The 24,685-nt window shown below is 36.5% G+C and overlaps 1 protein-coding gene and 1 pseudogene across 3 annotated transcripts; both read left to right on the plus strand.

Annotated features, from left to right (window-relative positions):
* The first annotated feature begins 87 nt into the window (after positions 1-87).
* On the plus strand, positions 88-13,914 carry Stt3B (catalytic subunit 3B of the oligosaccharyltransferase complex). 3 transcript variants are annotated; one of them, XM_028175610.2, is made up of 15 exons: positions 88-402; positions 487-705; positions 1,313-1,556; positions 1,984-2,182; positions 3,703-3,874; positions 4,230-4,408; positions 4,849-5,036; positions 6,309-6,499; positions 7,216-7,318; positions 7,961-8,203; positions 8,626-8,723; positions 9,192-9,320; positions 10,481-10,565; positions 10,915-10,938; positions 11,908-13,914. In XM_028175610.2, exons 1-15 carry the CDS (start codon positions 221-223, stop codon positions 11,983-11,985), a joined length of 2,334 nt encoding a protein of 777 aa, XP_028031411.2. In that variant the 5' UTR covers positions 88-220; the 3' UTR covers positions 11,986-13,914. The 3 variants fall into 3 exon arrangements, with proteins under 3 accessions (XP_028031411.2, XP_028031413.2, XP_028031412.2); XM_028175612.2 differs by having other exon boundaries at positions 89-402; positions 10,915-10,955; XM_028175611.2 differs by lacking the exon at positions 10,915-10,938 and having other exon boundaries at positions 89-402.
* Positions 13,915-18,934: 5,020 nt separating this feature from the next.
* LOC149499830 (uncharacterized) lies at positions 18,935-20,675 on the plus strand (annotated as a pseudogene).
* The last annotated feature ends 4,010 nt before the right edge of the window (positions 20,676-24,685 follow it).

Raw genomic sequence — 24,685 nt, forward strand, 5'->3', positions numbered from 1 at the left:
ATAAAATGACTCTAAAAATCGATTTAAAAATCGATTTACTTGAGGAATAATGCACACACACCTTGATTTTTGTAATAGCAACTATTTTGTGAGAGACGTGTCCGTCCCGTCAGTTAGCCAAAAAGTCAATCCACTTCGGAATTGAATTGTTGGGACTGATGTATGAAAATACTAGTTTAGTGAATATTTAGAAAATTTATTAATACTTCTGGGGAGTAGGATGCCGTCCACTACTGAGACCCTTCCCAGTAATGGGCGCAGCAAGGGGCTATTTCAAAATACGGCGGGTTTGAGTACGCTCATCACTGTAACTGTCCTGACACTGGCTTGGTTGGCCGGTTTTGCATCCCGGCTTTTCGCTGTAATACGTTTTGAAAGTATAATTCATGAATTCGATCCTTGGTAAGCCATATTATTTACATTAATTGGAACCCCAAAACATATTTTGGTAGAATTTGACTGCCTACATTATTCACCTTGTTGTAGGTTCAACTACCGGTCTACAGCGTATATGGTTCAGCACGGTTTCTATAATTTTTTGAACTGGTTCGATGAGCGTGCTTGGTACCCACTGGGACGTATCGTGGGGGGTACGGTGTATCCTGGTCTAATGATCACTTCTGGCACTATACATTGGATACTGCATGCTCTCAACATACCCATTCATATCCGAGACATATGTGTATTCCTTGCCCCAGTATTCAGGTATTTATGAGTATTTCATTAAATTTTCTGTACTGTTTTCACCATACCATATCATGCTATACTGATAATGCTTGCAAACTTCAACAAAATAAAATGATAATATCATCAATGTTCTCAAAGTCAACTAAAAATACATTAAGGATAAAAAAAAAAATTGTGGACAGATCTTGATAAACCACAACACAAATGGGACCACATGAAAAGAGCTCTGTTTCAAATTCAAATGATCAGTCTGTTCACCTAAAAAAAACGTTGAGCTGACACACATAAAAAAACTACATTGGAATTGAGAACCTCCTGCTTTTTTGAAGAAGGTCAAAATTAGTATTTCTGTAAAACTTTCCGTGCATTACATGTTTATCATTGTCAATTTAGAGATGTCCAGTGTTGGATATATACAGCCCCTAAGGTTACAAAAACTTGAATGTAGAAAGAGAATCTGTTATTGTTTATTAGAACAATAGCTTCGAATGGATATTGTGTTGGGCTTGGACAGCTTCCTACAGTAAAATTATGTATAGTAATCTTATACATAAGTAGTCCTATCTACCAGGTTACAAAAAAATTTAATCAAATATGAATAAATGTCCATAATCTTGTGTTTTAGTGGGCTCACAGCAATTGCAACGTACTTATTGACGTCTGAACTATGGTCACGTGGAGCTGGGCTATTTGCTGCCTGTTTCATAGCTATAGTGCCAGGTTACAGCAGTAGATCAGTTGCTGGGAGCTATGATAATGAAGGAATTGCTATATTTGCATTGCAATTCACATATTACTTGTGGCTGAAAAGTGTTAAAAGTGGGTCCATATTCTGGTCTATTTGCACTGCATTGTCATATTTTTACATGGTGAGTATTAAACAAAAATTTATTTGTATCTGGGTCATAGAAAGCTCAGGTTCTTTTTAATGTAAATTTGTGACTTGCAATGTCACTGTTTACTTGGATTTCAAACAATTTTTTTTGGACTGAAAGTATGGTTTATACTATTTTTAAATAAATCGATTACTAAATTAATGGGCTTGCTGCTGTCCTGATGTTAAATTCTTATCAAAACCAGCTACCACCACAATGTGAATACCAGACCAAGATTTTAATGTTTGGTGTGTAGAACTAACATTGAAGTCCTGATTTAAGATTTAGATTATAAGTGTTTTTTCAAAGTAACTAAGTAACAAAAAGTAACTAATAACTTGTATAAAAAATTTACTTTCTTGAACATCAATTTTACAATAGTCTATATTTACTTTATGGCCTTTACAATTTTATTTTCTAGGTTTCAGCATGGGGCGGCTATGTATTCATTATCAATTTGATACCTCTTCACGTCTTTGTTCTTCTAATAATGGGACGTTTCTCGCAGCGTCTTTTCGTCAGCTACTCAGTTTTCTACATTATTGGCTTATTGCTGTCCATGCAGATTCCCTTTGTTGGGTTTCAACCAATACGTACCAGTGAACATATGGCAGCTTCAGGTAAAATTATGTTAATCATAAAGCTAATCAATGATAATCAATTATGTATTGAAATGAGTATTCTGTCTGCAATACTAGCTACTAGTCTAATTCTTAAACTATCAATCTAATCTGAAAACAAATCAATAGTGATGATATCAATGAAATCAGTGAAAATCAATGTGAGATGTGACACACTTCATTTTCGTAAATGATGACATGCCTTATTCTTACATTAGTAAAAAAAAAAAAGAATGTACAACTTGATGGAAAAATTTATTGATACAAGTGTATCAGAAAAGTAAATAACATGCTATGTATTTTAATTTTCTACTTGATTGCCTTTTGACCACGAGATAGAAAGCCTTAATTGCCTTTATATTCAGTTGACAACTACTTCATCCCTTGCTATTTTTAAATTACAATGAATAATTTAATATAATATTTTACTCAGCAAGCTCATAAATATTGAATTTGAAGAAAAAAAAATTTTTTTTAAATATTTTTTATTGCTCAGATGGGTAGACGAGCTCACAGCCCGCCTGGTTTTAAGGGGTTACCGGAGCCCATAGATATCTACAACCTAAATGCGCCACCCACCTTGAGATATAAGTTCTAAGGTCTCAGTATAGTTACAGTATATAGTTTCAGTTAAGTATATCTTTCTGTACATTGGTTATAAAATCATTTTTACGAGTAAATAATCTTTGTAATTACAGATAAAATTTACCGAATAGTTAATTAAACACCAGGACCTATAATTACAACTCTCAGTTAAATTTTAATTACTTTTTTTATAAACATTATAGCTGAGGTATTGAGGCACGGCACCCAAGTGGTGTATCTGTGACCCATAGACATACATCATCACTACCCACCTGGATATATGAAGCGAAAGTCTCAATTTTTATTTATCAAAATCCGTGGCTAGCCCTTTTAAATCAGAATCTGCTTTATGACAGAAATAGACTAGCCGTACAGGCTTAAGATTTGCCCTACCAGTAAATACCGATCGACGATTGCAATTGACTGCTATTATACTTTGAGGACGTTGCCAACCGTCCTTCGAATAATCCGATAGTATAGTTTTACGACACCCATAGGAAGTGTCATGGTATATGCTACACCACAAAACCAAATTAATGTCTATTGTGATTTTTACACAAACTTATTTGATAGGTAGCTGGCACTGGCATTGCGGACAACCTTGTTGGCGATCACATACAATTACATTTGATAGATTTAATTTTGTCTTAACAAAAAAAAAAAGTTTTTTTATCCATTATATTTATGTCACAACGTAATGTGTGAAGAGTAGACTAAAATTTTAAGCTCGTCTTTAACACCAGAAGCACCATGATTCATTTCATGTTCTCAGGGTCCTGAGACAGTTTTAAGACACACGAATCATACTGTAAAAGTAAAATATACTTTAAAGCACTAATCCAAAACATATCATCACATCCTCTGAAAACTTGCCAATAAGCAATGGAAAATAATCAATAATCTAATCCTATTGTGTTGTGATTACCTGGGCGTAGGTGTGTTTGCATTGTTGATGGCCATCGGAGCCCTAAAGTACCTGCACAGTCTGAACCCTAAAGGACAATGGAAACAACTGCTCATCTTGGGCGGTATGCTGGCCGCGGGACTCGTGTTCCTGGCTGTGGTGCTCCTCACATACATGGGAGTCATTGCACCTTGGAGTGGAAGGTAAGCAAGAATTTACTTTTAATTTGTTGTTCTTCTATTTCAAATTAAGTATGTTAGTTTTACGTAAGGGAGATAGTAACACGCGGCTTTGTAAATAAATTCCGCACGAAGCGAAGGCTATAAATCTTCATTTATAATTCTCTTTTGATAAAACTTAACAACAAAACAATTTTTTTATATCTGTATCTCTTTGTATAATTTAACTTAGTTGTTTATATATATATATTGAGTTGGTGTATTTGGTAAATATGATTTAAAATAATTGAATAAACTGCAATTTTCGTGGCAGCTTTCGTGACAATTGAATTTGGAGGTACCAAAGTGTTTTTGTAATAAATATTGTCTAATTTTACAGGTTTTATTCACTCTGGGACACGGCATACGCAAAGATTCACATTCCGATCATAGCGTCCGTATCCGAGCACCAGCCGACGACGTGGTCTTCATTTTTCTTTGACCTGCACGTGCTCGTGTGCACATTCCCGGTCGGTCTGTGGTACTGCATCAAGAATGTGAATGATGAGAGAGTTTTCGGTAAGTTGTTGTTCAGTTCTATTGTTGTAGAAGTATAGACGAATTCACGTCCCATCTGCTTCCGTTTTGGGCTCGTAAATTCCTTTAATTTAATTTGCGTAGTTTCTGGGGCTGAGATGTTTTGAGGGTACATATGTATAAGCACAAATGCTTTGCCTAATTCTGAAGCAGTAACCTGTTTGAGCAGTGATTAGAATACCATAATGTTGTATATGGATATAAATATCGTATAATACGGATTGGATATAGCAAGGGTGGTGGAAATCACATTGTTCTTTCATGCGCTCTGGTACCTATCTACCTGTCCGGACTTACAGTATTCACCACCTCAAGTAATCTGATATTAATTAAGATATATTTTTAATTATATATGTATACCGAGTTTTATTTTGTTACTTTTAATTTTCATTCTTATGTGTCGAACATTTGTATTATTTCAGTTGCTCTGTATGCCCTGAGTGCGGTGTATTTCGCCGGTGTGATGGTTCGTTTGATGTTGACCCTGACGCCCGTGGTGTGCGTGCTGGCCGGCATCGCCTTTTCCATTCTCCTAGACTTGGCCTTAAGAGAGGACGAAGTGCCTGAACAATCCCCGGACAGTGAAGAATCTAAGAGTCTCTATGATAAAGTAAGTTTTAAAATAAGCCTTGTTTTCTGTTAGGTCTAATTACTTGCATATTTTTCTTAGATACAATCATGTAGCTTTCATAAAGCGATCCCGCAGTAGTCTAAATTCGACTTCGGAATTCGAAATTATAAGTTTGAACATTATAATGGTTCTATTGTGAAATACTATTATACTTCTATAATTACAGATTTCGCCAAGACTACACTATGGACAAATAATAATAAAGATAAACAATATTAACCTATTCTCAATTTGACCACAGGCAATAGCAAAAGTTTGAGATTAAACTAAGAGTTTATATACCTATATATGTGTGTATCAATGTATCTGTGTATGTATCACAGGGTAGTGTGTGTAATGTTTTTTTTCGATTTAATGTATTATTAATGCATAATTTTTAAAAAAACATTAGCAATCTGCACTCCTTCTCTATATGCTCTATAAGTGTAGGAAATTTCATACTCCTCCGTCCGCGCAATTTTCGTGAAAAGGGGCACAAAGTTTTTGCTTCACGTATTAATATTATTATATAGATACACAGACAAAACAGTTCAGTACAAAAAGAGAATCTCTTCTGTTTGTCAGTCGACTTTCTTTTGTTTAGTAGCTATCAAAGTTACTTCTTAAAGTAACATAAAAATGTAATATAATTTGCTATTGATGATAGGACGCTTTGAAAGCTCGCACGCATAGATACTGCCATCCCGCCTATTTCTGTCGTGAAGCAGTAATGCGTTTCGATTTGAAGAGTGGCGCAGCTGTCGCCAGGGCTGCGCCGCCCCTATGTGCGAAGTGTGCGGTGCACACAGGCGCCAAGGCAATAAGGGCGCCGCCATCGAAATTATTTACGTCACACTTACACAGCAACAAATTCTTTGTAATGGAGTATCGATTAGTAAGTAGGTACAATAGGCACAACGTCTAACTTCTAAATAACAAAACATATAATGCTTTTATAGTACAAGCATCCCAAGATTTACATCAAAACAATAAGTCAAAATTAAGAAATAATTAAAAAAATACATTGAAAAACGAAGATTCTTAAAAATAGGAGACGCACACAGGCACTGCCGGGGGTCGGCGAGGCCCTGGCTGTTGCGCTGTACATTTGGGACTTAGTAGAACTCTTGTAACACATACTGCCCCGGGAATTGCTGAAGTCCATGGGCGTCGGTAACCACTCACCATCAGGTGGGCCGTATGCTCGTCTGCCTAAAAGGGCAATAAAAAAAAAACTTGAGGTGGCAGTGATTATGTTTTTTTTTACAACAGGCCGGTAAGGTAAAGAAGCGTACACTTGAGGCCGCTCCCAATGCGGACACCGGCCTGGGCATGAACGTGCGCTCGGGAACGCTCATAGCCTTCATGATCCTGCTGATGTTGTTCTCTGTGCACTGCACCTGGGCCACGTCTAACGCTTACTCCAGCCCTAGCATCGTTCTGGCCAGTTACGGCAACGACGGGTCAGTAGTAACTCTCACTTACACTTTACTGGTGGTGGGATTCGCACGGACAGATGTCGAAGCAATTCTAAGGTCACTCATAACAATTAGTCAAAAAATCATGAGACTTCGGCCTTATATAATAAAATTTATATTCATGTAGACGTTTATGGTAATGTATAATACGTTTTGCTGGTAACGTCCACCATTTTATAACACAAAAAGCAGCCGAAAACGACTTGCTGTGGCATTGTTGACGTCTATGAACGACGATTAATACTTACCATCATATGAGCCGTATGGTAGTCTGCTTACAAAGGCCATAAAAATAAACAAAATAAGGCTTCAACCACATGCCTAAGTTTGGTGGTATTTTGATCCCGCACGGGTGGGTATCATGATTCCACCCATTTCTGCCCTGAAGACTTAATACTTTTCGCTTTGAAGGGTGTGGCAGCCATTGTATTATAGAACTGAGACAACTCATGTCTGAAGGTAAGATGGTCTAGGGCTCTTGTAACTACTCAACACCAAGTGGGTCGTGAACTCGTCCACCCGTCTAAGCAGTAAATAAAAAATGCGACTCAATAACCAGTTAACACCAGCAATGCTATGTCCAAACTATAAAGTATAGTATAGTATTCACTTTTAATAAAATTAATTGTTCTGTAATATGAGAAATCTAATATAAATTTCAGGAAGTTATCGTATTAATATAAAAAAATATGTTTCTGAAGGTCGCGTAAAATCTTAGATGACTTCCGAGAAGCCTACGGTTGGTTGTCGCAGAATACAGCAGAAGACGCAAGGATTATGTCTTGGTGGGACTACGGGTATCAGGTTAGTTCATTATTACCTATGCTAATATAGTACTCGGTTGGTTTATTCATTAATAGGTAACTTGGTCTACTCATAGTATTGGTGACGTCTGTGAACATTCACCATTCACCATCAGTCATATTAAGTACTTGTGTGTTTTAAAGAAAAAAAACCCTAGTCATCAACAAAATCTCACTCAAGAAAAAAGGTTATTTTATCGATAAATAATTATCTATGGTATTTTATTTATGTTAATTTATGCTAAATGAATGGTGTTTTTAAAATATATTTTTATGTGTATTTTAGATATATTATTCACTCAATCGTGATATACCACTTTTATTAAAATATATGAGGATTATTTATGAAGATGCCGTCATCTCCTTTTTATACCAATCTCTGGAATAGAATTCATCAATACTATCTGGTTTTCTACTAGTACTATTCGTTTTCAGAGATCATTTGTACATTGTACCATTAATCTCTGGGATGAAACCCTAGGTGTTTCTTGAGCGCTATGACCTCTCTCTTCAAAGGAGATTTAAGAAAATTCCTCTATAGTCAATTACAAAAAAACTCGACAATGTCCCCGAACGATTTAAAGGAAGTCCAGTATTAACATACTTAAACATTGGTAATTAATAGAAAATGTACGAATTCCAGATAGCGGGAATGGGTAACAGAACAACCCTGGTCGACAATAACACCTGGAACAACTCCCACATAGCACTGGTCGGGAAGGCGATGGCAAGCAACGAATCCGCCGCCTACAGCATCATGACGATGCTGGACGTTGATTACGTGCTCGTTATATTCGGGGGCGCGATCGGGTACTCTGGAGACGACATCAACAAGTTCATATGGATGGTCAGGATCGCTGAGGGGGAACATCCTAAGGATATACACGTAAGAGTTTAAATAAATTATTCTTCAAATCGAACATCTGTGTTTAAATAAGTGTACGATCCGGTGGAGTGCTGGATGATGCGTTCCAGTAGGTTAGAGTCCTGCGGGCAAGTGCAGATATTATGTACACATTCAGTGTACATAATAATAACTAATATCGGATTCTCATTCTCATTCGGATCATGGATCCCGCAGTAGATTCAGCAGAGCGCTGCTCTTGCTAGGGCTAGTGTTAGCAATTCTTGTGAACCTGGGTAGGCGCAACCAGCCTGCTCATTTCTGCTGCCTCGATAGAGCTGTTCTAAACGTACATAGCACTAAAAATATATGTAGCACTTTAAAAGTACAAATATATGAAAAATTATATAAAGTACATAATGCTAGTGTTAGAAATTATTTATATATTTTGACTTAATTTTCAGGAAGTTGACTATTTCACTGAAAGAGGAGAATACAGGATCGATTCTGAAGGATCAAAAACTATGTTGAACTGTTTGATGTATAAACTCTCGTATTATAGGTGAGTTTGTTTCTGAAGTTGCCGCATTTGCGAGTTTGCCTTCGCGGATTTAGGTAGTCGTTTAGAAATTCACTTTCATTAAACGAATGTTAATACTGTCACGCGCTAGGGTTCGGGATAAATAAAAATTCTATCGAAGTATAGATTACCACTGTATTAACACTTAGAACACTCACAGAACACTTTAAAATTCTTAATTCATTTCTTCCGCTGTTTCGCTTCGAGTAGTTCCGATTACTAACTGCCTTCGTGACATCCCTGCAACGCTTTTATAGTCGATATGACATCTCTAGAATTATTGAGCACATTCCTCACAAGTCGAGTATTTTCGATATGCGTTTCCGCCATTCGACAGTAGACGGCGTTGTACTTTTCGAGCATTCTAGATTTCACGGGTTCTTTTGATATTCGTTTCTGCTATTCGACGATATATGGCGTTGCTCTTACCGGCGTAACAATATTGTGCAGGTACGACAGTGGGGGAAGCCCTCCCGGGTACGACCGTACGCGCAGTGCGCTGCCCGGGAACAGAGGGTTCAAACTTACCTACCTCGAGGAAGCCTACACCACCGAGCACTGGCTCGTCAGGATATACAGGTATGTATATATTCATTAGTCGTTCAACCTGTTCGATCCGAACCCAGCGTCCTCGTGGCAGCCTAGGGCTCCGGAAACCAGCTCGAGGTGCCCGTCGAACATGTGCCGCGATCCGCGGCGCCGTATGTACTATTTTAACAAAATATCGTCTAATCACTCACCGGAATCGATGTCCTCGTCGTCTTACGCCGTATCACTTAGGGAGAAGGGTTTAAGGGCAGGAATGTGTAAGGATTAGTGATAATGCAAGACAAAGTGACAGAGGTCAAGTCGCGAAGGCACCGTCAAATCGCGACCCGTGTTGCGGTGGTAAAAATTCAAATACCCACGGATTGGTTTCGAACATTACCTAATCTGCTTTCGTTAATGGACAGCCTTATAATGACGCTTTTTGCTGTTTAAAAGAGTAAACGACCTCATAGCACACTTGATGTGAAATGTGTACTGTGGTCCATAGATATCTCGACGTGAATGCCGCCAAAGACCTTGAGACTGAGGTCAAAGTCTCTGAGATATCCTGCTTTTCGGTAGAAAGCTTGGGATCATCCTGATCCACTAAGGGTGCTTTTAGCTACTCCAAGCGCCGGTTATCGTCCTCGTCGAACCCGTCGCTTGTGACGAAGGGCTCGGCGAGTAAATTAACCCACAGTTTCACTGAGTTTCTCGCCGGATCTTCTCAGTGGGTCGCGTTTCCGATCCGTTGGTAGATTCTGCGAAGCACTGCTCTTGGTAGGGTTATGCTGAAATGGCCTCTCAAGGTCATCAGCTTAGGTTTAAAAAAAAGAAGGTAGAAAGCTTACCGGCTTAGTTTACGCTATAGCACCAGTGAATGCTGATTCGTATTATCGCGGTATAATGCTCCTAAGAACGCCACTGCTGAATCTCCAATGAATTTTGTAGTCGTCTTGTACAACATTCAGGGGCAGAAACTCAGTACACAGCCAAATGGACAAAGTTAGCGTCATGACCTTGACCTTATTTCTCCTTTCCGATCTTTACAAGTCCATCGTATGGACGGCTACGCCTCAGTCGAACCTTAAAGTTGGTTATTTCATACAAAACGAGCACTGTTTACGGTTTCTACGACTGCCTTGAATTTTGGACCCAGGAAGATCGTGACTTAATATTTTTGTTATTAACACTTAATATTTTTTCAACAGGGTGAAAAAGCCATCTGAGTTCAATCGTCCGCGTTTGTCACTAGCAAAAAGGAAAATTTCAACAAGCAATACCATCTCTAAGAAGGTGAGCAGACTTAAGTTGCATCATTCAACGCACTAACTCACTAATTTGTTTTCTTTAGAACTCATAAGAACATTTAACAGTTGTTAACCTTTCTGGAAATCTTAGAAACGTAAAGAGATGATTTTTCACTAATCAATCGATTTAAATGATTATTCAATCCAAGAATTAACAAGATTTTATTACGTTCGAAATTACCTAAATACGAACGATACGAGATCCTTTTCCCAAAAACCTGCTTGAATAGATGCCACAAAAAATGCATGCTAAATATAATCTCTACCACATTAAGATTAGGTTAATATTTACTTAACTAACACGTCACAATCAATCGATGCCTATTTTTTTACAGCTCTCGTTAGGGGCGGCCTCAACGGTACAGTAAACTATTCGGTTAATTACGGTTTTTTAATCACTATTTACAAATATATGTTGTGATTGTGGCTTCTGTAATTGTTTGCATGCTGTTCGAAATCAACACCACCATTTTATCACAGCACACCTCTAGTCTATGGTTTCGATGTTTTGTATATGGCAATTAAAAAAAAAAGGTTTTTGATTGTGTTCTATGCATTTGTACTGTGTTTATCTGATTTAGTCGAAACTTTGTAATGTAGTTACAACATTAGCAATTGTTTCTCACATGGTGGCTTTAAGATTATGGAAGATGTGCGATTGGTTGCAAAAAAATGGATTTTGAAACTTTTTATGATACCAGTACATAAAGACACAGTACAGTAAAGAATAGTCGAGAAACACAGTTAGTTATTATATAATAAAAATTACTCTCATCAATAGCGCCGTATTTGTAATGCTTCAAATAGTGTTTAGTGTTGTGATTCATTACTGTTATGTCTTGTTTGTTTGTGTATTCTGACACATATTTCAAAGGGTAGTCAGACGGATTTGGTTCCCTTTTACAAATTATAATTTAATCTTTATACATATTTGGTTTCGTTCTCCCTATTATCGAATGTTAAATGTCAATTAGTTTTACTGTGGGTAGTTACAGATACAGTTGTTATTTAGTTGTTGAAACTTTAGTTATTGGATTAATTTGTTTTATAATTAATTTAAATAAACTGTCTATATAAAATTACATTATTTCTGTGAGCAATTTAAAATGTACAATTTGTTATAATTAAATGAGCAATTTATAATTAAATGTATAATTAAATGAGCAATTTATAATGATTACAAAGTACAATTTAAGATGATTACAAGAAGTAAAAAAAGTTTCATCGCTGTCTCTGTAAAGAAGTAAGCTTCATTCTCATATACCTACTCAGATACAAACCTTTTTTTTTGTTACATGAAAATATTAACTTTTGAATTACATTAACAGACTTCAAGAAGAAGAAAAGGCGCATTGAAGAACAAACCTACAGTCGTGAAGGGAAAAAAGGTCGGTAAACTGGAGTGACACGGTCCGGCGACACCAGCGCCCCCACACGAGCGCGCGGCGCAGATAATCTCATATCAGTGGTAAAACTGCAAGTTTTTTGTACTGTGTAATATTAGTTAAGTGTACGGTTTCGTATTTCGCAGATTTTTTTTGATCGGCTCAAACTCTTATTAGGTCACTCTCGAACACTAGAAGCATCTTGTGAGTTTCGGAAAATAGCTTTTGTTTATGTTTTTGGTTTGCTACAAAAATAATCAAAATCGACTTCGCGAAACTAGGAGGTTCTCAATTCGAGTGTATTTTTTTATATGTGTTAACTCAGAACTTTTTTAAGTGAACCCATTTTTTGGATTTTGAACCGATTTCGTTTTTTCTATTTGAAACCTGGTGCAGAAAATTTAAATTGGACCAGTGTGCTTAGTGCGAGTTTTTTAACGGTCTGGATAGCGTAGAAGTTAATCCAATTTGTATTGTGTGGGAACAGCGCCCCTAGCGGCAAACGTAGGCAAACGATCGCATTCCATACAAATTAGGCTAACTTTTACGTTATCGAGAACGTTAAAAAACTCGCACTAAACACACAGGTCTTATTTCAATATTATCAAGATCTAGAGAGTAGTTTTTGAGTTATTCTTAATAATGCATTAATTATGCATTCTCATTATACATTGTTAAGTTGGGTTTACTATTTTCTTAAAATTTTGCATCAATAAGGCGCGAGCCTACGTTTTTTTTTTGTTAAATAGTAGAATGCAATAGGGGACCATTTACTTTTATCATCGAAATTGTTCCGTAAACTGCAGAGCACCAAGTTGGTTGAACGCAACTCTTGTCACGTCATTTGAGGCCAAAATAAACGATCAACCAACATAATACAGTAAAAAATTTTAGTCACATTTCAGCTTAATACAGGCACGGGTTAACAATATACCCCCGAGGCTTACAGTATTCAATGAATAAAAAATATAATGACCACCATTTTACTGAGACTTTTTCAGTGGACTTTTTGGAGGATCCCGAGAAGTTATGCTCAGCGGCTTTGTTTTATTTTCCCAAATTTGTGCACTTTCACAGATACTAAACAGTTAATAAAACACCATTATTACACATTTAAACCTGAAGGAACACTAAATAGACAAAATAAAACAAACCACACGACTTCACTCCTCACGTTCCCGCCAAAAAGTCAGAAGTCAATACTGTCAAAGTCATTAACGATGAACTTAAAAAATCTGCGATGCACGAAAGTCGGAATGTGAATGGTTGTTTAAAAAAAATGTATTATGTAAGGTTTGAGTATGTATTTTATTGGGACATTCAAAACCGAACTTGTTACAATTGTATAAATAAAAATATGGTAATATTAATTAAAGTGCAATATTAGGTTCCGATGTATTTTTATAAATCGTGCCTTAGGGTAAACCGTAGAATCGTTGATACTCCACTTGTCGGTTATACTGTACTTTACTTTACGTATTTTATAAATCTAATGTTGACATTTCCTACAGAATAAAACATAACTCGGTGTTGCCATTAAATGACATAAGATTAATACCATAAAAAACCTACAACATAAATCGATTATTAAATTAGTTTTCCTATCGCTAGGGTCTGTCAATAATTGTATGGTTTACCCTAAATTCATTACAGAAAACATTAATATTATAATGGAAGTGTTGTCGGTGTACAAAAAAATATATTTTTCCTAGCCACGTCGGTTTAAAACAGATGATTATGATAACTCATATGCCTGCTCATATTATTCAACAATTCTGTTGACATGTGACCCTTTTTCATATAAAAAGACATAAAGTAAGGAAGCCTGTTGGTGTACTGTGAACTGACTATGATTGGGAATATAATAAAAGTTGTCGAGACCAATCTTGTTATTATAATATATTCTAGAATTAATGTAACCAAATGAATTTTTTAATACATCACTTCACCTTAAATTCTAAACTGTTTTAATTAAAATTAATACTGAAATTCTAACTGAAAAGTTCCTATCTATATTTTATTTATATATACATTTTTTTTATTTTATAAATATTGTAATTTCAATGAACACATTCTGGAATGGAGGAGGAAATATTGTATTTATTAGTAATAGTTCTGAAAATGCTAATTCTAATGCTTTGTTTTACCACTGCTATGAGTGAATCACTGAGACAAATTTATAAATATTTTAAACGGTCCTTTAAATTTGAATTTGCACGAAAATCGTATGGGTCGTAATTCGATAACGGCTCGGGAATCGTAATTCACTTATTCACCAGAAATTAAGGCGCACGTTTAAATATTATAACTCGAACGTACCGTTGATTTGTTCGATAAATATTTGATTCATATCGAATTAATATCAGTGTTAAGATCGGACTTTTGTAGGAGATTTTATTTCTTGTAGTGCATATCGACGCTTGAAAGGCAAACATGACTAAGCGAGAATAACTGCTTTGTACATAAATGATAGGCATAAACATATTCGATGCGCATAAAATATATATTTCTAGGCCTATTAAAATCATTTCAATCCTACAGCTACTAGCTAGATTCTACTACAGCTACGATTAAGATTCGCTAAAATAAATTTTGTTTTCAGGTATTTCAACTTTAAATTAGTCTACTGTAAAGTTCACGCATTGTCGCTTAGTCACGTTTGCCTTTCAAACTTTCAATATAGATTTTTTTTTTTCTAAAATGAGAAGGTTATTTTCGTGCTATTCAAAATTAACCTTATTCAAATCGAAAAGAAAAACTAGTGAGAATCTATCTGAATCCTGTAATTAGTAAATAGCCTCACGAAATGTCGTTTCTATAGTTTTGAATTCCACATTTAATTTCTGATTGTAGCGAGAGGTCGCGAACACCAGGGTTGCCAGATTGAGTTTATGAAACAGTACTAAGGTTTTTCTGCAAAAAGAAAATACAATATTTCAAATTTTCTACAAAATCTGTCTCTTTTTTTTATAGATAAAAATGTTGACCATAAAAAAAGTCCTACAAAAGTGAATGTTTGTATCAGTTTTATGAGTCTTAGGGGAATGAGGATTTCGTGTTCGTCGTGAAGGTATTTAACGTTGCTACGTCCATTTCTATAAGAATTGTAATATTAAAGTGTATTCGTTGATTTTTTTTTTCAATTTAGCGATAAAGGTAACTACCTGTTATGCAACTTATTTGTTTGAAGTTAAAATATCTAAAACGTCACGCTTAAAACCGTGATCCAATTTGATTTCAGAATAATTTGAAAAGCGCATTTCGTAGATAAAATAGAATGGAATTCACAATTTTTTTCAATGAAGCATTTTTTTTATATAAACAAGGTTTCACGACTGTACCTTTTTGTTTAGCTTTCATAAGAAGATGAGAGTTATTTAGTTTTGTTTTATTTCGTTACAAATAACCTAGCTTCCTTTCATATTACTGTGTTTTTCAATACGATAAGGTTTCACGGACGGATAATAACGCTTTTGGAACGGAAGCAATAAATATATATATATTTGTGTTGAATATTGTAATGTAATATTGAATTTAACCAAAGTTCGGACACACATTAATAAAATATATTAATTTCTTGAAAGGAATTTAATTTTTGTGTTAATCGAGATTATAAATAAGCATATATCTAATGTATTAATACGAATATAAAATTAATGTGACTTTCAAAGATTACTGAAACAACGCGATAATAATAAAACTTTGAAAACCATCGATTATTATCCACTAAAATTTACAATTTACGTTTTATAAAAGTGATAATATCGGAAAAGCTTAGTAAGAATTTATGCTCATTCCATGAAAACATTATTAGAAGTTAGTTTTCAGAAATCCCGTACGAAATATTAGTTACCGTTCAGGGGCTATAATACATACAATGTGCATAATGAAATTGACTTAATGTCGTTTGAATTTGCAGCTCTATTAAATAAAATAAAAATTTTATACGAATCAATTAAATGCATATAAATTAAATTATCGACAGTAAATGTTTTTTTTCTCATTCTGGTACTTAAATGAAATGATGTAAATATTTTAAATTTATATTTTCACTTTTCACCTGTCGTGACACAACTAAAAGTACTCTTACGAAATTTTATTGTAGATTAACTATTTAAGAATTTTATTTTACAGTACGTTAAAAATAACGATTGTTCGCCCAGTGATTGAAATTCGACTATAATCACAGATACCTTAAGATTTAGATTATGTTTATGCAATACATTATTATTTTTGTTTGCTAATTGTCATTTGTAAAAATAAAAAAAAAGTTTTCTAAATGTTGTTATCGGTTACACGAAAAGATCGCCAATAGATAGGTACAAAAAACACTTGACAACAGAGGAGAAAGTGATACTTAGCTGCTTTGACTACTTTATATAGCATAATCACTTTATTGCTAGATTGATCAGACTACATCATTTTACTGAGTATGTCATAATGTTTTTAATATTATTTTGAACTTGATTAACACAAAAAAAAAGGTTTATTTGTATATTTAGTTGATTAAATGCGTTTAAACAAATATGGTTAATTCTAAAGAAAAAGCGGTAAATTCTAAAAACAAACTATGGATGTGTGAAATGTTATATAATTTTTTATTTAATTGTTGCCGAGCACTATTTTGTTTTTCGTATTCAATATAAAAGAGTTTTATCGATATGTAGATGAATTGCGTTCTACAATGTTCTCAATAAACGATAAAGATTGTCTTGAATTTTTATTATTTTTTGGACCTTTTAATAATTCCTGGCAAATGTCCTGGTAGATGTCTATGGACTCCAGTAACCACTTAACATCAGATGGGCTGTGAGATCGTCCAGCCATCTAAGAAATAAAAAAAATATTAAAAAAATAGCTTGATCTATAAATCTCTAACGTTGCTTTATTTTAGTTTAAAATATTCAAGAAAACCTGTTGTACAGGAGCTCCGGTAATCATGCAAGATCAGGTGGGTAATGAATTTTATTCTCATTATTGCAACTGTAGCGTGCAACACTGCCGCATCAAGTCGCACTAGGAGCCCACTGAGTTTCTCGTGGGATCTTAGTGGGCCGCGTTTCCGATCCGCTGATAGATTCTGCGAAGCACTTTTGCTAGGCTTAGTGTTAGTAACGTCGTCAGGTTTGAGCCCCGTGAGCTCACCTACTTGTCAGGTTACGCTGACATAGTGTCTCAATGCTTAGGTAGGAAAAAATGTCGCACTGAGTGTCTTCGGGCTCAATCGGAATTCCCGAATACGCAAGTGTCACTAGATGTCAGTCGATAAGAATAAGTTTAATTTAAAAATAATATTTTCGTTTATTTAGTATCAGCTAGTACCTAGCTTCGTTTTCTCAGTTTCCTGTTAATATTATAATACTAAAAGTAATAAAATGGTTTGTTTGACTTATTTATCTTTGAGTGCAACTTTCCCGCTAATAGGAGAGAGAATAACAAATCACACAACAAAAGAACCTGTTGAAGTGAAAACTTCTTTAGAATCGTTGTGATTTCAAACCGGAAGCAACGGAAAAAACGACAGGTAAGAGACACAAATACAAAAATGTGTAGGATGAAGCCAGCAAAGAATGAGACAGAAATATACATACTATTTAATACAGCGCCATCTGTGAGATTTTTTAATACTAACGTGTGTATGAAAGCTCTTGTAGTGAATTTTAATTTAGGAGGAGTGAAATAAAAATATCAATTCACAGAGGGCGCTACCTTACAATTATTTACTAATGACAAAATTTTACATAATAATACACTTAAGACGTTTAGGATAATTGTATTTTAATTTTGGAAGGTTTCACTTCTACTACGTGTGAATTGCACACATTTTGTTTTTTTTTGTAAAGTAAAAAGCCTACATACAAGTTGTTTTCTGAATAAAGCAATTGATACATAACTTATTATTGAAATACACTCGCACGACACATAAAATAACTTGCATTTTAAGTTTGCTGTACTTGATGTACTAATTCGGAAAAAAATAACGAAATTTTAAAATATCTAGTTTTAAAGTTGCATGATATTTAGTTGCCGTTCGTGAGTAATTTCGTATATTTTAATTGCAATAATACAAATACAAACAAGTTAGATTTGAAGAAATAAGTCGAATAATAAGAATGAAGTCGTCGTGGCTTAAAAGATTAGACGTCCGGTGCATTCGTGTTGAAGCGATGCACCGGTGTCCGAATCCCGCAGGCGGGTACCAATTATTCTAATGAAATACGTACTCAACAAATGTTCACGATTGACTTCCACGGTGAAGGAATAACATCGTGTAATAAAAGTGAAACCGGCAAATTTATAATTTGCGTAATTACTGGTGGTAGGACCTGTTGTGAGTCCGTGCGGGCAGGTACCACCGCCCTGCCTATTTCTGCCGTGAAGCAGTAATGCGTTTCGGTTTGAAGGGTGGGGCAGCCGTTGTAACTATACTGAGACCTTACAACTTATATCTCAAGGTGGGTGGCGCATTTTACGTTGTAGATGTCTATGGGCTCCAGTAACCACTTTACACCAGGTGGGCCGTGAGCTCGTCCACCCATCTAAGCAATAAAAAAAAAAGTAAAAATTTCAAAGCCTTCTAGACATGATTTCTTCAGGAGTACAGGAAACACGACAAGAAAAAGTACACCTGGGCCCCAAATAGGTATCTGTACCTATTGTTGTAATAGGTACAGACTGCGACCAAATCTCGAAGTCTGCAATTATGTTTGGTGTAACGGACGTGACGTCAGCTGTCATGCCCTGCCGCCAGCCAAGCCGCCAAGCCATGTTAACACGCCCCCTTCCGCCACAGCCACAGCCACCGCCGCCGCCAGCCGAAGCCAACGAAGGGGGGATAGTGTTAATAAAACAAGCCGTGCCAGCCATTTCTACCTGCTTTCTGCATTCTCGCACAAATAAAAGAACTTGTCGTTACGCTGCTGGTTTTTATTGTCACATCATTTGCAACAATCAGAAGTGGCATAAAGACATGAAACAATGTCATATACACGCTCAGATCTCTCGGTCTTCTGACAAGTTTGAAGAAGATGAAGCTCCTATTCCACTGGCGAGGAAGGTGTTGAAAAATTGCTTCAGAAGGAGGTCCACAAGGCGATACTTGAGCTACAGGATGAAGAACCTGGAACAATCAAATCAAAGGGACTTCGACGTCGTCGGACCAAGAGCGCCTGCCGCCCTGTCCTTCCATCATTCTGGTTCACGTGGAGGGAAAGTAGAAGAGCAGCAACGCGGTTACCCCACTGCGGCACTACGAGCTTCACGGCGCTTCATGAGATTCACGGCTATGAGCTTCCTTCTCCCTGCCTGCGACGCTGCTGCGCGGCGAAGACAGCTACGTCAAAGTCATCAACATGAGCTCAGAGACCATCATGTGGCCGCCGGGCGAGGTCCTGCCGAGGGCTAACAGCTGCGAGGAGCCACAGCCAAACAGCCAGGTGTGTTGCATTTCTACTTGCCCTAGCCATGCCATTACAAATATTTCGAGATTTGTGGGTAGAAATAAAAAAAATTAAAAGGAGCCATTAAATATTAGGAGTCATTCAGATTAAAAAAAATACAGTATAAGCATTGCTTTGCTACGAATACACATGATTTAGGTATTGCCAATTTAGTTCAAATGCAAATTAAGCTTACTAGTGATCAGCCCGTGTATCGCCACTTTTAGATATCGGCATTATAAAATAATCTGAATCTAGTCATGCTTCACCTTCACTTATTAAGAAAAAGAACGGCGACAGTAGGCTATGCGTTGATTATCGTGCGTTAAACGCTATGGTAAAATATAAAAGTATCCACCGAACAGTACTGCACGAGTTTAGATTTAGCCCAGGGCTACCATCAATTGAGCATTGTGCCAGACACACAACTGCTTTCATTACACCGCAAGGTCATTATTTCTAGTACACTAGAATTCCTTTTGGTTTAGCAAATGCGCCATCTGTATTCATGCGTTTCTTCTTTATCTCCACCTTATTCCACTAGGTGGGGTAGTTAAATGCGTTTAATAAATAAAATAATTGAGTCTGTGGGTAGAAAAGAAATGGGTAAAAATAAATGTAGGTCAAATCGAGATACTAGCAATTTTAAACGATTTACATCTACCCTCAGTTGGTATAAAATCAGGTTCAATAATTATTGAGAAAGTACTTGGGAAATTTTATGGTGGAGACTTAAAATTAAATATGAGTAAATGCTCATTCTTGGAGGAACAAGTCACTTATTAGGTCATGAAATATCTTCAGACGGTATACAGCCGGGTGCAACAAAAATTGACGGCCGTTTCGCAGTGTCCTGTGCCAAATAATGCTTATAGTGTGCGACAGTTTATTGGTTTAAAAAGAAAAAAAAAGATAAATCATGGGTGTGGGGCCGTGAACAAAACGCGAATTTCGAACAACTGAAAAACAGCTTACGTTTCAAACCTGTGCTAGCTCTGTATAATCCTATGCTTCCTACAGAAATACAAACCGATGCGTGTAACTTAGGAATTTCTGGTATACTATTACAAAAACAAACTGACAACTCACTGCGGCCTGTTATACTATTTTAGCCGGGTTACTAGGAAGGAAGAATGTGTATCATAGTTAAGAGCTCATAACCTGGCGGTCGTACAATCGCTACGTAGGTTCCGTGTTTATGAAGTAGGTAAACATGATATAGTAGAAACTGATTGTACTGTGGTTTGTGCTACGCTTACCAAACGCGACATTATACCATGCAATGCGCGATGGTGAGTTTTGAAAGAAGATTATGACATTAGTGTTGAGTATAGACCTGGTGAACGTATGGAAAATTTGTAGACGCTCTTAATAGGCATCCTGTTGACATGATGAACGTGAATCGTCTTAGTTACTGATTGATTCTGTACTGTGCAATGTCAGGACGAAAAGCTTACTAACATTATAAAGCTGAAGAGTTTGTTTGTTTGAACGCGCTAATCTCAAGAACTGCTGGTCCGATTTGAAAAATTCTTTCAGTGTTAAATAACCCATTTATTGAGAAAGGTTATAGGGTATATAACGCTAGCACCGCTAAGACCATCACTGGGTCACGCTAAGACCAATACAAGCGAAATACCAGTAAGTAATGTTTCAAAATCGGGTTATTTTCCCTTTTGAGAGCTTCCGGTGCGTGCGCTGCAGAAACTGTTAAAGTTTCGCTAAAATAATGTGACAGAATTGTACCCCTTTAAAAGATCTAAAAAAAAAATTTCCGCGATAGCATATGTTAAGGTTGGCTCACTATAACGTTTTTTTTATGCTAATCAATTTGTACTAAAATAAAGCATTCTTTGTGAACTATATTCCACGCGGACGAAGTCGCGCTGATGTTAAAGATAATTATGAATGAACTAGTTCGAAAAACTTTTAACGGAAACAGACTCGCAGTCCCTTCGGCTAAATGGAAAATTGTACAAATGCACTATGACATTTGTCACGTGGATCTAAATCATCGTTTAGCTTTGATTAAAAGCCAATATTGGATTCTTAAAATGACAGACACACTTTATTAGGAAATACGTGGCAGCATGTCTTTATTATACACACATGAGAAGGATAACTATGTTAAAAAAAGAAGACATGTCTATATCCGATCTCTAAACCATCTGATACTATGCGCATGGCACAAATAGATAACATGATGCCCTTCTGTAGGACATCTAAAGGGCACCAACCAGTACATGTTCGTAATGAAAGATGCGTTGTCTAAATTTGTGATAGCTGAACTTACGCGTACTGTAAATTCAATCGGGACCATTCGTGCATTGAAAAATATATTAATAGGGTTTGTTCAGATACCCGAATCACGTGGTGACAGACTATGGAAAAGCTTTTACGAGTAGGTACTTTAAAAAATATATCAGAAGATAAACAGTTCAGGCATACGTTAAACGGTATTGCTTGTCCGCGCGCTAATTGGCCAGGTTGAACAAACTAAACATACAATTTTATGTGTTGCGGGCAACTGATCGTAGTGAAGCTTCAAATAATTTAGTGAACTCCGTCATTTGAGGCACAAACAACACAATTAAAAGTAGCAGCGGCTACAAGCCTTGTGATTTAATCTTTGCGCGCTCTGGTAGGTCAATATGTGATGTATCGATTCTTGGTCGCGAACCAGGAACTGTTGACGCACGGCGTAAGATAGCTACAGCTAGGATAAAACAAGCCAGTACAATAATGACACACAACATTAATATAAAAAAAAATGCTCATGTTTATAAGAAAAGGGATTTTGTATCGTAGAGACAGGCTCCAACTGGTTAGTAGCGCCGCTAGGATTAATACCAAATTAGACGATTTGTACTCAGGTCCGTATGTAGTAACTAAAGTGTAGGTAACAATCGGTATCGAATTAGAAGTATATCTAAAAGGTTTACGAAGTTATAAAAACTTCACTAGCCTGGTATCAACAGATTCATTAAGGCCCTATAAAAGCGCTAGTAGTTCAGATGAGCAGCTTGAAACTGAAGACCTTATTGATTTATTTGAGAACTAAATGTTTTTGTGTGTTCCCCATTGCGGGAGCAATTGTTGCAGCATGGCCGAATGTAACGGACGTGACGTCAGCTGTCATGCCCTGCCGCCAGCCAAGCCGCCAAGCCATGTTAACACGCCCCCTTCCGCCACAGCCACAGCCACCGCCGCCGCCAGCCAAAGCCAACGAAGGGGGGATAGTGTTAATAAAACAAGCCGTGCCAGCCATTTCTACCTGCTTGCTGCATTCTCGCACAAATAAAAGAACTTGTCGTTACGCTGCTGGTTTTTATTGTCACATCATTTGCAACATTAGAATTATTAGTCATTAGACTGGAGATAGAAGGAGTTTTCTATTTCAATTCAATTTCTTCTGTACATCATAATTAGTGTTAAATTGGCTTAAATAATTTACAGTATAAGCTATATCCGGTCTGGTAGATACAGCCAAATACATAAGGGCACCTATAAGGTTCTGGTAAGGGTACTGACTCATAACATCATTGTTTACACTGTTGGGTTTTTCTAGTTTAACGTTCACATCCATAGGTGTTGATATAGGTTTACAATCACTCATACCATAACGCTCTAATACTTTATCTATATACGCACCTTGCTTTAAATACACTCTATGCTCCTTATCACGTGAAAATTCGATACCCAAACAAGTACTGATTTTTCCCATATCCTTCATTTCAAAGGAATTAGATAACTGACGCTTAACATCATGCAACCACACCTCATCATTAGTAGCTAGGATAATGTCATCTACATAAATAGCAATTAACATCATTTTTTCATCCCTTTGCGCAACAAACACACAAGGTTCTTGTGGTAATGCTTCAAAACCAATATTCTTCAACCTTCCTACTAACTTCTTATGCCACTGTAATCCTGATTGACGCAAACCATACAAAGACTTCTTTAACAAACACACATTATTCTCACACTCATTCAATGCTTCGTTCCAGCGTTTAGCTGTATGAAGTATATTCTTATCTCTTATAATATTCCTTTTTGATCCAATATTTTGGTTTGCTAGTACACTTTCTAAGACATCTGATAGTTTATCTGGTATTTCCATGAATACATCTTCTTCGAGAGTACCATTCAAGTAAGCTGTTACTACATCCATTTGATGCATCTCTAATCCTAACTCAGCTGACACTGCAGCTATGAGTCTCACAGATGAAGACCTTACAACAGGAGAAGAGGTTTCGTAAAAATCCTCCCCTGGCCTTTGAGAACATCCCTTTGCGACAAGCCGTACTTTCTTCCCTCTATTCTTTGTTTGAAACACAAATCTGCTACCAATCACTTTTCTATTTTTCGGTCGTGGGACTATTTCCCATGTAACATTCTTTAATTGTGCCAAATACTCGTCTTCTAAAGCCCTTCGCCATTCAGGTTCGTCATCAGTCTTTTCTATTTCTTTCCATGTTTTAGGTTCAATGATCGCAATTCCAGCTGTCGTTTCTTCATTATCTACTTCATACTCTGATTCAGTTTCATTCTCTGTACTGTTAGTAGCTGGTTTATACTCTTTGCGCGGTCTTCCCACTAAGCCAGTACGAACTATCCTTGGTCTTCCTCTCCCTCTCATGGGGTTTGTTTTTCGATCTTCCTTCTTCTGATCATGTCCTTTCAATTCAACGACTATCTTCGAATCATCAAAACTCTCTTCTTCATCATTTCGTATTTCTTTATACTCATGACAGAATGCTGTCTCGTTCATAAACTTCACATCGCGAGAAATGACGATCCTTCTAGTCTTAGGATCATGTATTCTGTAAGCTTTAGACTCAGTATCATAGCACATAAATATTCCAAGCTCTGAACTTGATTCGAATTTTCCCTTCTGCGTTCCTTTGTTTTTATAATACGCTTTCGATCCAAACACGCGCATGTAGATTACGGTAGGTTTCTTTCTTTTCCACAGGGTAAATGGTATTTGACCATCAAGAGCTGCAGTTGGGCACCGGTTCCTTATGTAATTAGCAGTATTAATTGCTTCAGCCCAAAAAACAGGAGGGCTTCCCGCCTGACGCATCATACAACGGGCCATCTCTAGCAGTGTCCTGTTCTTTCTCTCCGAAATCCCGTTCTGCTGAGGCGTATAAGGTGCCGTCAACCTCCGTCTTATTCCTTCTTTCTTCAAGAAATCATCAAAGTCTTTGTTAATGTATTCTCGACCGTTATCGGATTGTAGATTTTTGATCTTCTTTCCAGTCAATTTTTCCACG

The sequence above is a fragment of the Bombyx mandarina genome, chromosome 25 (genome assembly GCF_030267445.1).
Source record: "Bombyx mandarina strain Sakado chromosome 25, ASM3026744v2".
Classification (NCBI taxonomy): domain Eukaryota; kingdom Metazoa; phylum Arthropoda; class Insecta; order Lepidoptera; family Bombycidae; genus Bombyx; species Bombyx mandarina.

Coding starts and splice junctions, on each gene's coding strand:
- Stt3B (XM_028175610.2), top strand. CDS start 221: ATGCCGTCCACTACTGAGACCCTTCCCAGTAATGGGCGCAGCAAGGGG. Junction 2,183..3,702: donor TGAACATATGGCAGCTTCAG/GTAAAATTATGT, acceptor ACCTGGGCGTAG/GTGTGTTTGCATTGTTGATG. Junction 9,321..10,480: donor TGGCTCGTCAGGATATACAG/GTATGTATATAT, acceptor TTTTTTCAACAG/GGTGAAAAAGCCATCTGAGT.